We start from the raw sequence: 16312 nt of genomic DNA, 5'->3' as shown, positions 1-16312 counted from the left end.
CACTCTCTCAGGCAGAAGTAGGGTATAATCATAATCTGCCAAAAGTTTTTTAATTTTTTAAATTTGTCAAGTATTTTTTCCAACCATACTGATTCAGTGGACATATCACCAGAATGGACAGAAACAGACCAGAAGGTTAAAATCAATTTGATACAGCTTTTAAGTAGCTAAATTCATATTGGTTTCGTTAACTGTACACCCTTTATTGTCTTCCTTCTGATGAAATTTCTTACTGAAGTCAGGAAAATGTTGCACACATAAAAAAGAGACACACTTCTACTCATTATTGTTTTTATTATACTTCTCCAATCCAGCCTGTTCTTATGATCTTCTCCCCCCACATACTGTTTGTCTTGTTTATGATATGTATCTAAATTTCTCTTTCCCTACTACTAATTACTATACAAATGTTCTGTGAATATGCATATCAGTGTGAAACACAATGGGGAGACTAAATCCAAGATTGAAAACCTCTACATTTCTGGATGTATTCTGCTTGGATTCCATATTTCTGCACAAAACTCAAGAGTTCAGGACTCTGCACTAATTCAGTTCCCACTGTAAATTTGTGCAAACACCACAATATTAAAATTCAGTAACTTAAAATTTTTAGTGCTCATGATCAAATTTATATCAGTATAGACACATCTATGACGACAGCTTTTGTGAAGAAAAAAAAAACATAACAGCCGCACCATTTTCTGGATCTATACAAATTTGAAATGTGTGCTTTTAATACTGCACCAAAGAGTCAGCTGCTGATTTCAGTAACGAGTCATCCAAACTCGGGTCTGTAAAGGGATGGAAATTATGTTAATAAAACAATGTCCCTCACTTTTTTTCAGTTACAAGTAGGACAAGCTCTCAAAAGATTGTTTTTACTAAAACTCACTTTCATTATCAACCAATTCAGGGACAGTCAAACACATATATACTCTATTTTATCTTCAATGATTCTTAGTATGGTACTTGTTCTTTCACATCTATAGTAATGCGAGTCCTTGAACAACTCTCAATGGTTGTAAGCCTTTTTCGACCATGCTGAATGGACACACTGTAAGTTAATGTTCAAGCAACAGAAATACCATGGGATAACCAGAGACCAATAAAATTGAATAGTCAAGTTATCTCCTCTGCATGGATGCTGCCAGGATTTCAGGATGTATTCTAAGTCTTGTGTGTGTGTGATCTCCAATGAGGAAGTGGTGGTGGTGGAATAGCCATTGTTAAATATCTCCCTAACACTTAAATATCTGTCACTCTTTCTTACTGTTCCACTCTGTTACAGCTCTATTGAAATCAAACTTCTCGAAGAGATGTCATCTCTAGTTGTATAGCGATTATTACTGTGATGTCATTGGGCATGGTCACGTGGTTGTGGTGGGGTCTTGGTTGGGATGGCATAAAGACTATAGGCTTACTCCATATTTGACAGCTAATTATGATGTTGTCAAAAGAATTCAAAAATTTCTAGCAATTCAGTTGGACTCGGATACTTGATTCATAGTCAATGAACAGGTTCTAAAATGTATTTATTTTGGAGCTCATATGTTCCTCCATCACATTCAAGTTTTGGATATACCAAAGGTGAAATTGGTACAGTTGCATCCTAAACTACTATCGTGGCTACTTCAAATGTTATTTAATGTGAGACTTTAATGCAATAACTCGTAGCTTCATTGATTTTTGGGTTAAAAAAAATTAATTTCTTCTCAAACAACTCAATTTGGTGCAGATTACATTGTTTTCTAATGATACGGTGAGAATTCTTGATGTGTAAAAATTGCACAAGAAATGAACATTAGATCAGAAAATTACTACCACCGGGAAAATACTGATAGGAATATACAGAAATAACGATATAATTATTTAAGTAGAATATGTGGTGACAATACGAGCGCTAGTTCTACAACTTTGTGCAAAATACATCTTGTACAACTATTCTGTTGTTTCTAACAGCACTGTAATATGGCAATAATTTCTGTCAACTTTTTACTTTAGCCCATTGCTAATTAATAGTTTTAGATTTCACATCACTAAGCACATTTTACCTTTTGACAATAACACATTATTACAAATATTTAGATTGCAAGAAAATAGAAGTTACAATTTTATTAAAAGCACTGGTACCAGTAAGACTAAAGGAGATGGTAAAAAAAAAGAATCATGATGAACAGATTAGTAGTGTAGTAAAGAATCCATCTATCAGACAGACATCAAGTATTTTTTCATCAATTTCATCATCAGTTAATGATACTGCTTAAAAATCCATTTTGCAATACAAATACCAATCAATGGCTTGGAACTAAGTGCCAAAAGGTCTGCAGAAAATTTCACCATGATCAAAATATACATATGAAGAACCGAACACAAACAGGACAAATTTTTATCCATCTTGTTTTGAGTTTACACAGATCAGTCAGTCTCTTATGTTTAATGTCATTTAAATTTTGCACATAGTGAGCATGTACATCATTTGGTCATACATCTGCATGATATAAATGTTTGTCTTTCTCTTCTTTTGTTGCTCAGTGGTTCTGCCAACTTGAGATCTACACAAACTTAATTATGTTGTATGGGGATTCTCTGATGTTCCCTATGAGCATTAATCTGTTAATTGTTTCTGAATTTAATATGATCCTCCTCTTCAGTGTACAAATATTATTCTGTGCTGTGAACTTCTTTCATTGTCTGCTGTCTGAAACGCATATGCATAACTAGCTTGAACAAGTTACTGTTCTTTATGATTGTGCAATTTGTAACATCTCACGTGTATGGCCCCATGGGTATTCTCTCTTGGATATCTCTGTCCCAAAATGAAAAGTTTTGAACCAGAGGTCTCGTTAGGATTTTAAAACTAAGAGTCCATGGCTCCCATTTTGGTAAAAATATGAGTCCCATCAGGAAAAGTTGCAGTCCCCTCTCAGAAAACTATGCCAATTATAAGAACTATTGGTTGCCATAGAGTTTAATTTCTACACTTTAAAACACTGACATAGCTCTTGCTTGTCCATCAGAGTGGGTTTGAATTTTTTCGATCCAAGGAAGGTCTTATTCAAAGCACTAAGCTAGGCATCACACACTTTCTTACACTTGGCTAATGTCTCTTTCAAACTATCAGTTCTAGCAACTTTAGCCCTCTCCTGAATCTCACAATCTTCGTCAGTTTGCCGTTGAACCCCAAAATACTCATTCAAGTCTATGTCTCAACATGTCATGATTCCGAGGTCACGTGCACTGCTTATTCTGTTACACTCGGAAATGAACACGAGAATGAAAGCTAAAGTTGTTTATTTGATGTACTGTTATAAATGACCACATGTACATCTCTGGGTATTTCTGCCTCTGAATTCAAGCACTGTAAATATCAGTAGATTTTCCCACCCAGCTGCCAGTCAAAGCCTTTGATCTCGCCACTTAGCTACTGCAGCATGTTCTTTTGATGTATTCTTATAATGGTGACGATGGGGGTAGGGGGGCTTTCAAACCACTAAATTATGTCATTGTAAATATCATCACAGCTAACTGATCAACACATTTTCCCACTACATAGGCGACTGAAGCAGGACTGCCAAGTCTTTGAATTTTACCGCCCACCTAAATAAAAAAAATTGGTGTCCAAATACGCGTGATTATAAGCGTTTCCGAGACCTCTGTCAGTTTTCACTAACATGAACCCTGCCAAAGATTCACTTCCTTGAATCAGTGTTTTGCTGCCTCTTATGCCAGATTTTTCTTTTCCATAATGCTGTATTAGAGTTTTAAGTCCAACATTCCCATAGTCTGCTTGTTTAGACATGGGTATATTTAATAAATGTAACCGGTATATTGTCCATCCAACACGTACATCGGACTTGCACTCAACATCAATTTTAGGCTCAAAATCACACACTGGTATTTCCAGTGACATTTTTCCAATGCCCAACAGACCGATATACAAGAAATTCATTGTCATCATAGCTATCACCAGCCAGTATTTGCCGACGAAAACTTCGTCTGAAAACATACCGTGTTGTGATTCAACCATTTTGGTTTCCTGTGTGGCCCTTATTGGAAACACGCATTTGTAAAACTTCCACGATGAAAGTAAGGCTAAAACTCCATAAAATGCTACGTTCCAGAGCCAAAGAACGAATCAAATTTAGTTTAACAGCCATTCATGTCGAACCGAAGTATCCAGATATCTGGATGTCGCATCAAGCGCTGTGAGACAGCTGCGGCAGCGCAAATTACGTCGCGAAATGCACTTTTAAAGTTAAATTTTAAAGTTTAATAAAAATTGCATACTGCGCAAAGCACATTTTTTTTAAATCCATGGCGTTGACGTAATTTGCCGAACGCATATCACTGCTTTAAAAGTACGCGAACTCGTACAAATTACGTGCACTCGCGTGTACTGGCATCATTTTCTGACCCAATGTTTTATTCACGTTAGACCGCTAGGAGGGGGTAGATGCGATTTTAAATATATATTCGTTTATTTTTTTATCTTCTTTCTGACAACCCCACCAGCGATTTCTCATTTTGTTAGCACAACCCACAACAGAAGTGATTTTCCTAACCAACCTTCCACTGTCAGAATCAAAATAGTTCGAAACACATCCTCCTACAGAAGTTTTTTTGAAGTGCCGTCCCCGGGGGGAGGGGGGGATATATGTTTAACTGGAACAGCCCTCACTAATAGTAGCTTCAGCTTCATCAAAGTTATACAATCTTGCAAACAGAAAACATACTCAAACAGGATTTTTTTCTTCATTTCAGTTACATCACTGGTTCAAGGTAAATTCAACATGGAAATCTTATTTTATCAACTGTCATTATTATATCCCACCTAAGCATATCTGCCAACGTTTTAAACAGTGTTGGGAGGTTTTGAGACTCACAAAGTGTTTTTAAGTTTCAGGTCAAGCAACCCCAAAAGGTAATGTGATATAATTGATAAAAAGGTTATCTGCACATACAAGCCTATAGAAAATGACCTGAAATTCAAATTTGAATAGGAGAAAATAAAACGTTTTCTTTGAAGCATTAACAGACTTTCAAACTGAAATTGGTAGACTTGGGGACCGACCATTTAATTTTTGAAGAATTTTCTTTTGAAAATGGGGCCCTGAATGGCTAAGTGGTCAAGAGCATTCGCCTTTAGTGATCACTGCCATCTGTCTGTATGGGTTCAAGTCTCAGGCTCGACCAATGTCGGTATGTGAGAAAACTACCTGTAGCTTCCTGTAGGTCGGTGGTTCATACCAGGGTTTTCCTGTGTTCTTCCTCCACCAGTTATACTGGCCGCCGTGTATAAAGCATCTTGTGCTAAGAAATGGCATAAAACAAATAACTTTTAATCCAAGATTATTTTTCTTTTATCTAACGACAATGTATTTTATTAAACTAATAATGGATTGAATTAGTTCTATTTACCTATATATCAGAGGAAGAACATTTCTTTCAACCTGTGTAGAGGCCAGAATTATTTTCTTCAAAAATGGAACAGTTGCACCCCTCCCCCATTAAATGGTCTGTTCCTTAGCATTGTCAAATATCACTGCAAATACATGTAAAAAGTCAAATAATTACAATCATAGACATGAAATCGAATTAAGGCACCAAGATCCTGATATCAAAATCCACTTAACAGTGGAATAGCATCTTCACTAGGTGCATTCTTTACTGCTCTGAATAGCTCAGCTTGGGCTATAAAGGGGATGCAAGTGTTGTGGAGTGGGATTTGGAAAATGGCAGTATACAGCTTAAACTAACCATGTGTTGTACATCAAAAGAGGAAGAGAAGAACAAACTTGACAGGTTGTATGGAACTCTGACGAAAGACAATTGTTTTACTTTTCAGATTTTAAGCCAGCATGTGTATATGAAAATAAGATTATGGTGGCACAGCTTCTTCTGGCAATGAAGCCTGGAATCTATTACATTTTAAATCTTGCAACGACACTAAATGAAGATTACTATGTTTAACTATTAGCCACATGTGACGTCTAGCATCACATTAGCACTGGTGGATGGAGAAACAACCTGAAGCCATCTATTATTAACCTTACATCAAAGTAAACACATTACTAATAAATTTCTGTCAGTCAGAGTCGGGTTGTCCATTTGGGCACAAGCTCTGTGAAGAACTTTGTTGACCACAGCTTGATTTAGGTTGTCTCAGGCTTCTGGTTGCTATATTTGTTCACTCTTGTGTATGAGTCAGTTGCAATTTGAAAACATTTTTGTATATAGAGTGTTTGAGATTGATTAGATGTAATGACAATAATATAACCCAGAAATTTTTGTCTAATTTTACTCATGAGCTTGCCGACAAGTTTATAGCATCCTCATGCAAAGATATATTTCTAGGTAAAAACCTGTAACATTTATCATGTTAAATTTTATGTCTAACCTACAATCTAGACATATATTTACAGCATACAAAGTTTGTTAATGCATTATGTTATGGATTTAGTCATTATCATCACCTAGTAATCTATATGTGACTTAACTGAACATCTTTCTACTATGCATGAGTGCACAAGGGACAGCAATGTGTATTTCCATTGTGTCTGGAGCTCTATCAAATAACTCAGTATGTGTTATGAGTGAATTTCTTTTTGCTATACATCTGTTATTGTTGTTGTTGCTGCTGAATTTTATAACAGCTGTCAGGCACAGCTGAAGCTATCAAAATTAATAATTACCATCATGACAATCATAATCCATGTAGTTTTAACAATATAATAAAATAACCATCATCATATTAAGATTCCTCTTAACAACAGAAAACAATAACGATCATCATAATCCATGTCCTTTATCATTATCATACTAGAACCGTCATCATAATTCATGTCAAACAATATCATACAATAACCATCATCATAATCCATATTCCTTATCAATATCATACAATAACCATCATCATAATCCATATCCCTTATCAATATCATACAATAACCATCATGATAATCCATATCCCTTATCAATATCATACAATAACCATCATCATAATCCATGTCAAACAATATCATACAATAACCATCATCATAATCCATGTCAAATAATATCATACTAGAACCATCATAATCCATGTCAAACAATATCATACAATAACCATCATCATAATCCATGTCAAACAGTATCATACAATAACCATTATCATAATCCATGTCAAACAGTATCATACAATAACCATCATCATAATCCATGTCAAATAATATCATACTAGAACCATCATCATAATCCATGTCAAACAATATCATACAATAACCATCATCATAATTCATGTCAAACAATATCATACATTAACCATCATCATAATCCATGTCAAACAATATCCTAAGATAACCATCATCATAATCCATGTTACTTATCAATATCATACACTAACCATCTTCATAATCCATGTCAAACAATATCATACAAGAACCATCATCATAATCCATGCCCCTTATCAATATCATACAATAACCATTATCATAATCCAAGTCAAACAATATCATACAATAACCATCATCATAATCTATATCCCTTATCAATATCATACAATAACCATCATCATATTAAGATTCCTCTTAATAGAAAACAATAACAATCATCATAATCCATGTCCTTTATCATTATCATACTAGAACCATCATCATAATCCATGTCAAACAATTTCATACAATAACCATCATCATAATCCACGTCAAGCAATATCATACAATAACTATCATCATAATCCACGTCAAATATCATACAATAACCATCATAATCCACGTCAAACAATATCCTAAGATAACCATCATCATAATCCATGTTACCTATCAATATCATACAATAAACATCTTTATAATCAATGTCAAACAATATCATACAAGAACCATCATCATAATCCATGCCCCTTATCAATATAATACAATAACCATCATCATAATCCATGTCAAACAATATCATACAATATACATCATCATAATCCATGTCCCTTATCAATATCATACAAGATTGATCATCATAATTCATGTCCCTTATCAATATCATACACTAACCATCTTCATAATCCAAGTCAAACAATATCCGAAAATAACCATCATCATAAACCATGTCTCTTATCAATATCATAAAAGAACCATCATTATAATCAGTGTCCTATTAACAATATCATACAATAACCAACATCAGAAACCATATCTTCTAAAAATATCATACAATAACCACCAGGCTCCCCCATCTGTGTTTTGAGTTGGCAATTGTCTCTCTTTTTCACTGCCAACCCAAGCACTTTTTTCACCCATGGTTTAAAAACAATTCATAAACTTGATTTGTACATCTAACTGAGCTGGTTATACCCAGTACTTTGAAGTGCTTAATACATTATAAATAGTAATCAATATAATATATATAATGTTTAAAACTAAGTGTCCTCTTAAAAATATCATACAATGACATCATCATAAATAGCTTATTCATTACTATTGCATTCACAACTTTCACAGCAATCCATACCAAATTAAAAGATGAGTTTCATTCACAACTTTCACAGCAATCTGCACCAAATTACAAGAGGAGTTGCATTCACAACTTTCACAGCAATCCATACAAACTGCAAGAGGAGTTGCATTCACAACTTTCACAGCAATCCCTGCAAATTACAAGAGGAGTTGCATTCACAACTTTCACAGCAATCCATACTAAAAGATAAGTTTCATTCACAACTTTCACTGTGACAGCAATCCATACCAAATTGCAAGAGGAGTTTCATTCACAACTTTCACAGCAATCTGCACCAAATTGCAAGAAAAGTTGCATTCACAACTTTCAGAGCAATCCATACCAAAAGACAAGTTTCATTCACAACTTTCACTGTAACAGCAATCCATACCAAATTGCAAGATAAGTTGCATTCACAACTTTCACAGCAATCCATACCAAATTACAAGATGAGTTTCGTTCACAACTTTCACAGCAATCCATATCAAAAGACAAGTTTCATTCACAACTTTCACAGCAATCCATATCAAATTACAAGATGAGTTGCATTCACAACTTTCACAGCAATCCATACAAATTACAAGAGGAGTTGCAATCACAACTTTCACAGCAATCCATACAAATTGCAAGATGAGTTTCATTCACAACTTTCACAGCAATCCATACCAAAAGACAAGAGTTGCATTCACAACTTTCACAGCAATCCATACAAATTGCAAGATGAGTTGCATTCACAATTTTCACAGCAATCCATACCAAATTGCAAAACAAGTTGCATTTGCAAGATTCTGGCTTAGAGTGCACTACACTGCAGAACAAAAAATGCAATAACTCTAAAAAAAAATTGCAAGGGGACAGTAATATGGCAATATGTGCATTTTTTACTGATATCGATAATGTGTACAAAATGTATTGGCAATCCACTGTAAACCATGAAACAATCTGCAATCAATATTCCCACTGCTAAAGATCCTTCTAAAAAGGGCAGTAACTCTAAAAATATCACAATATGATTTGTTAATGTCTTGAGATGATAACCACAAGATTAATGAAATTCAACAGTCATCCATTAAAGACTGCAAGACTAGTTGTGTTTACAAGATTCAGTTTTCCACTTCAATCAGGTGCAAGACAAAAAGGGCAATAACTCTAACACAACTTGTGGAAGGAGTAATTTCTTGATATGTGCTACTTCAAATCATGACCATAATGTGCTAAAAATATTATGGCAATCAACTAAAATCTACCAGAAATGATGTGTTCATAAAATTATGTTCTACTCAACAGCAGGCCTCCCAAGTAAACCATATTCACTGATAATGGCTGATAATAATTTTTAGAAATTAGAAATAAGCCAGTTTCTTCCTTTAAACAGCCAAGCATTGATACAATCTCAGATATTCTCGATTGCATGATTTTCAAATTAGCTGCCATGGTGGCCATATTGGATGTTAAGATCATTTTTATTTAGAACTGTGTAAAGATCATTAGACGTCTTCTGGTGAATATGCCATATCAATATTTTAATCCATCTAGGAAAAGTAGCTATAACAAGCTTTTCAAACTGGCAACCATTTTGGATTTTAAGATTAGCAACATGTAGACATTATTAGATGTCTTCTGTGAATATACTACATCTATATTATCATCCATCTAGGAAGTGTAGCTATAACAAGATTCTGAAGATGGGTTGGACATCAGATTTAGCACTATTTTCATTTAGAACCAATTATACATTACATTAGGTCCTCTGATGAAAAATCAATGTCAATATAACCGTCCATCCCGAAACAACAGCAACACAGATTTTCAAGCTTGCCACTGTGTAATCTTCATACTGAATGTCTGAGCCACACAACTGATACAGGGCCAACTAGACATTGTGCGAAGTCTTTGGGTGAAAACTCAATGCTGATATGACTTTCCTTTCAGTAGGGATAGCACAACAATTTGAATGTCAGATTAGCACTATCTTCACTAAGGTCTTTTCATGAAAACCCATGTTGGTATGAAGTAGCGATAACAAGGTTTTAAGGATGGCAAATGTGGTGGCCAAACTGGATGTTCATGGAACATCATTTTCAATTGGTACCAACTAGATAACAAATATCCTTGTAAAAACCCAATGTCAATATGACTTTTCATTGTGTAGAGTAAATCAAAAATTGTCAAGATGGCTACAATATTGCCATACTGAATGTCTGAGTGGTACCATTTTCATTTCAGGCCAGCTAGACATCATAGGAAGTCTCTTTGTGAAAACCATATGTTTATACGACCATCCATTCAGGTGAAGTAGCGATATGATATTCACACAAATACAACACTAAAATAAAACTAATGAAAAACACAAATCAAGATGTTTAGAAAATATAAGCCAATGGAAAAGGTTTAACTGAACCAGTTGTGTAAATTTTCTATGAATGTGACCCCAAGGTCAAAGAATCAATTGTCTTTGGTACATAAATCATTCTTGCCAAGTATAAACTAAGTCCACTGAGTAATTTAGGAAATGAACAACTGAGCATACTGCTGCCATCAGTGCCCAAAAAGCGACTGCTGTATCACACTTTACCCTGAACATGAACTCTATAAATGTTGCAGAAACAAAGTGATTTGTCCATATGTGCATCTTCAGCAATCATATTATTTACCAAATTTCATGGCAATCCAACAAAACCTGCAAAGCTAGTTGAGCCAATGAGATTATGTGATGTCTGGGTGCACACATGAATTACTCTACATCCCCCCCAAGTCTAGTTGGGGTATAACAAAACTCCAATTTGGGGCAGTGTTGGAAGCTTTGATCTAATATTTTTGTACATTCACTTGACATTGTGACCCAAATATGCACATATTTGAGATTTTTTAGAGTCTTCAGATCAAGTACACCATCATGTATTGTGACATCTGTTAGTGTTAGACTCTCCAGATGAGTACAGCCACTGATACTGCTACACAGAGATCTACCACACTCCTCAGACATGGTTACATTTGCCATGTACAAGAAGGTCAGGCTAGTCAGGGAACTCAGGTCAAACACACCATCATGCAGATTTATGTTGTTGTTCAGGACCAGTTTATCCAGGTGAGTACAGGCACTGATACTACTACATAGTGATCTACTACACTCTTCAGACAGAATTACATTATATAGGCTAAGGTAGGTCAGGTTAGTCAGGGTACTTAGGTCAAGTACACCATGTAGCGAGCTGTAGTCCAGAGACAATATCTTCATTTGAGTACAGTCACTAATACTAGTACACATGAATCTCCTACACTCCTCAGTCATGGTTACACAGAACTCATAGATGTGGGTCAGGTTAGTCAGCATACTCAGATCAAGCTCACCATCACATAGTGTCAGGTTTGTAAGGATTAGATTCTCCAGGTGAGTACAGGTACTAATAATACTACATAGTGATCTACTAGACTCTGCTGACACGCTTGCGCCTGACACACTCAAATAGGTCAGGTTAGTCAGTGTGCTCATGTCAGGCACACCAGACACCGTTATGTCTTTTACAGACAGTCTGAGGGAAGTCAGGTTAGTCATGTCAAGTACTCCATTATACCAGATACCTATCATACGTAGAGACTTTGCAAAGCAGGATCTAAATTTGATATCAGTTTTAGAACTAATAATAATATCAGATATTTCTATAGGCGTCTGCTCATTCATTTCATTAACAAACTTCTTGTACATGTCATTCAGATTGTTAATTACTTGATCATGTGATCCTTCCCTGTACTGACTAACCAGGGTGCCCTTATCACACACCTCACATATCCTAGTGAAAGCCTTATGGGCCTGAGTAGCATTGAGACCACTGATAAAAATAAAAAGGTTCTCATATCTGCGGACATCATTTAGTGTTGCAAGAGATTTGAGAAATTTCTGGAACGCATCTTCATTCTGAACCAAATGGATGGAAGCTAAGTATTCCTGAATTGACATATGAAGAAACGTAACAGAAACATTCTTCTCCAGTGGAGAGAAGAAGTCAACTTCGGACATTATTCCACAGTCCAACAGGACCCTGAGCTTTACTACAGAATTTTCTCCAAGCTCCTTAAGCAATTCCTTCTTCTGTATCACAACAGATGGACCATTATTGACCTCTGATAGGAAATGGTAGGCTGCCTTACATGCACTGCTCAAATGTGTCTCCCAAAATATTTTTACATGCAGGCCCAAGCTTTCCTCATTTGACATGGTGACAGTAGAGTTATTTCCTGTTTTTTCAACACACCTTCTAATAAGAAAGTTAATTATCTGACTGTACAAGTCTTTGTTTTTCTCAGGAAGAGATTTTTTTCTGTACCATATGTGTGCAAGAAACAAGAGGAGAAGAGGTATACTTTTAAAGGATGCTATGATTGCTTCTTCCTTCCGGGATAAATATTTATGTGGCATCTCTCCATCCATACTACTATTCATGCCAATCACCTTTTTAACGAATTTCAGGGCATTAGTCATACTAAACCCCTGGATTTCTAAAAGCAAGTCATAATGAGATAGCGGCTTTAAACCAAGACTGGAAATTTTCCAAGGTCTCATTACCATCAAAACAGATATTCCAGGGTATAGGTCTCTCTTAAATACATGAGCTAAAAAATCAGGTGTGTGTCCAATTTCATCCAAACCATCAAATATTATCAAGATTTTTTCTGACTGATCATTCAAAAGCTTGGACAGTTTGTTTTGAATTCCATTTCTTTCCTGTTCCTCTTCTCTTTTTAAACACTGGTTGCATAGAACAGCTGTAAGTTTTGTTTCATTTGAAACTGCAGGTGAATTAATGTAAAACAAAAGATCAAACTTCATAAGAACATTTTCATCAGTTATGACATCAGAGGAGTCATGGGTTGATGGTTCTGTCACATGTGAAGAGTCACATACTGACGATCCTTTCACATCCATGCTAGTTCCAATCTTCTTGTTTTCATGTAATTTGCACCATGTATTGACAATTTTCCTACAAAATGTAGACTTCCCACTACCAGAGAGACCTGTCAAAATTGTTCTCTTTCTCCATCCAAACATTTGTTCGTATGTGGTAACTTTTTTTGCTTGCCACACTTTCTTTTCCATCCAGCTTTCTCTATTTGAGCTCCTGATAGCATGTGCATTCTCTTTGTCTTCACATTTCATCACAACCTCAGTATACAAGTATTCTAGTGGAACTACTTCTTCTTTCTCATCAATTGAAAATGGAATGACTCTGAAGGACTTGTATCTGTGCAGGAGCTCATTACGCAGACTTTCCATTTCTAAACCAGAAAAAAAGTAAAATATACTCAGAAATGTGAAATACTGAATAAATGTATCTCCATAAAATAACAACCTGACTTTAAGTTTCCTGAAGTAACAAAAATCAACTATGATCATTGAGCAACTCTATCAAATTTGTTTTATCGCAGACAGGCATTAGAAAGAAGGAATATAAAGTCAAACCTGATGTAACAGACACCTCTATATAAAGAGACATGCTTAATAAGAACAATATTTATAAACCCACATTGTTAAGTGTATATACATATTTCACTTCATAGAATGAACACTCGTTCATAACAAAGTTAAGTGCTTTTGGCACACAGGAATAGCTCAATTTCCTTATTTCATCTGACCATCGATCATTATGTGTCAATGATTGCAATCAAAAGAAAATTAATTCTTATGAACTTTAACTGAAATGTCTGTATAAGACTAGCAAGATACATGCCTCACCATAAAAAATTACCTGTACAGAAAAATGAAGCAAGGTGCAAAAGATGGACAGATAATACATTAACGCTTTATGCCTCAACTACATTTGTGGTGGCACAAAAGAAGTAAGGAGGCAATAATTCATCTTCTAATCTAAGTACCTAAAATGAAAAAGGAGTGAAAATCAGGTTGATATTCTTCAATAAGAATTTCCAAGAATCTAAAATCAGTAGCTTCTTTTTAAATGTGGAGTGCTGAAGCAGTTTGGTGGACATAACATTTGTCACTATTTTCCTTTAGGACCAACTAGACAAGTCTTTTTGATGAAAAACCCATGTTAATTTGACTATCTATACAGAAGAGGTAGACATATCAAGACTTTAAAGATGGCTCCTAAACTGGTCATACTGACCAGTCTTTCATGAAATCTACATGTTCATATATGACCACTCATCAAGAAGTAACAATGACAAGATTTCCAAGCTGGTCATCATTATGGCCATATTGAATGTTAGATCAGCACCATATTTATTCAGAACCAAATAGGCATCATAATAGGTCTTTTAGTGAAAACACAATGTTAATGCAAACATCAGTTCAAGAGGAGTAGCAATAACAAAGTTTTCAAAATGACAACTATATATGTCATCAAATCACCATCATTTTCATGCAGGACTACTCTCAGTCAGGTGCTGTGGTGTGTCCTTGGGTAAAACACACAAACAATCTACTTGTGCTGTAAAACACCAAATGAAACCAACTAGACATCATCAACAATTTTATTTTAGCAAAAATCCCAAAGTAGCAATAATACATTTTTTTTTTTAAATGGCCACCATCACAGCCTTATCGGATGTCATATCAGCACCATGTTCATGTAGGACCAACTAGGCATCATAGTCCTTTAGTAAAACTTCATGTTGATATGACCATCTGTTTAGGAGTAGTTAGAGATAGCAAAATTGTCCAAATTGTTACTGTGCTGGCCATAATGGAGGCTTAAAGGGCACTATTTTCATTTAAGACCTACTAAACCTTGGGATGAATGTGTTTGTATAATGTGTTGGCCATCCTTCAAGTTGATTTAGGAAGAGTAGCAATAACAAACTTGTGCTGAAGAACGCTACACAAAAGTCCGATGCACAAGGTTTTCCTGTCTACAAACAGTATCACTAATAATAGCCCAAAGTGAGTTAGCCAATGTGCCTGTTTATCATTGCAGTTACTATTACAGCATGCAAATCAATAACAGTTTGTACAACATGAATTACCTTCTGTGACAGTTGGATGTTTCGTATCCATCTTCACTTCAATTTCTGCAAATTTTCTTTTTATTCCTTTAATTTCTCTTCTCATATAAGTCATCTTTTTCTCAGTTTCCTGTTGTTTAGATTGAAGATTGGAAATAGTTTTCTCAATTTCTTTTATATTTTCTGAGATATTCTTGTCATCTATGTCAGGGTTGTTTGCAAGGAAAGCTTTAATCTTTTGATAAAATTCTGACAGCTGCAACAGAAAAAAAAATATTTTGTCTTAATTATAAACAAATTTATGACAATCATACATGACAAATCAGAGTTTATTATAAAGGCAAGTGGTATTGAAGATACAGCTTCCTTTCAAATGCATTTAAACTCTATCCAAATGCAAAAGTGATTTCTATGAATTGAAATTTTCATCAGCCATCTAAATGAAATCCCCGATACACATGTATTTCTTTTGTGTACCTCAAGTAACATACACATTTTGACTTTGCTGCATTGAAATCTTGAATATTTTATGTCTCCTGATGAGATAGTATTACAGACCTGCCAACCCTGATGAGTCCGTCTCAGTAAGGCAGTTGATTTTTTTCCGTAAGATTGACCACTTTTCAGTAAGGTGTAACAAAATATGAATAACTGCTATTGCAAAGCTGGAAAACGTAATTAAAACTTTGATGCATCGGCGATAAACCTTATGTTCAACTGAAACGTTTGTAAATTATGCATAGACTTTATTTACCACTAGTACAGTTGCACAAACTCTAGTTCCAAACCCTATGCAGCTCAATGGCTTGTTGCTATCTCTAAGCTTGACATAATTCTTGGAAATTCTATTCTATTTCACATGACAATGGCAATCATATCTCCTGCCATA

The 16312-nt window shown here is 35.1% G+C and overlaps 1 protein-coding gene across 1 annotated transcript in view; it reads right to left on the bottom strand.

The window, feature by feature from the left end:
* Positions 1–4356: 4356 nt before the first annotated feature.
* The window catches only part of LOC149782093 (uncharacterized), a 42630-nt gene continuing 30674 nt past the window's right edge, over positions 4357–16312 (bottom strand). The window contains exons 6-7 of the mRNA XM_089935062.1: positions 15445–15679; positions 4357–13737 (exon numbers count right to left, since the gene is read on the bottom strand). Of these exons, the coding sequence (XP_089791188.1) occupies positions 11198–13737; positions 15445–15679 (2775 nt within the window). The 3' untranslated portion in view covers positions 4357–11197. The remainder of the gene's footprint in view (positions 13738–15444; positions 15680–16312) is intronic.

The sequence above is a fragment of the Sinohyriopsis cumingii genome, chromosome 15 (genome assembly GCF_028554795.1).
Source record: "Sinohyriopsis cumingii isolate HCF-2022 chromosome 15, ASM2855479v2, whole genome shotgun sequence".
In the NCBI taxonomy this organism is placed as follows: domain Eukaryota; kingdom Metazoa; phylum Mollusca; class Bivalvia; order Unionida; family Unionidae; genus Sinohyriopsis; species Sinohyriopsis cumingii.
The sequence above is the reverse complement of the archived record's forward strand: the minus strand, read 5'-3'. Positions and strand labels throughout refer to the sequence as shown.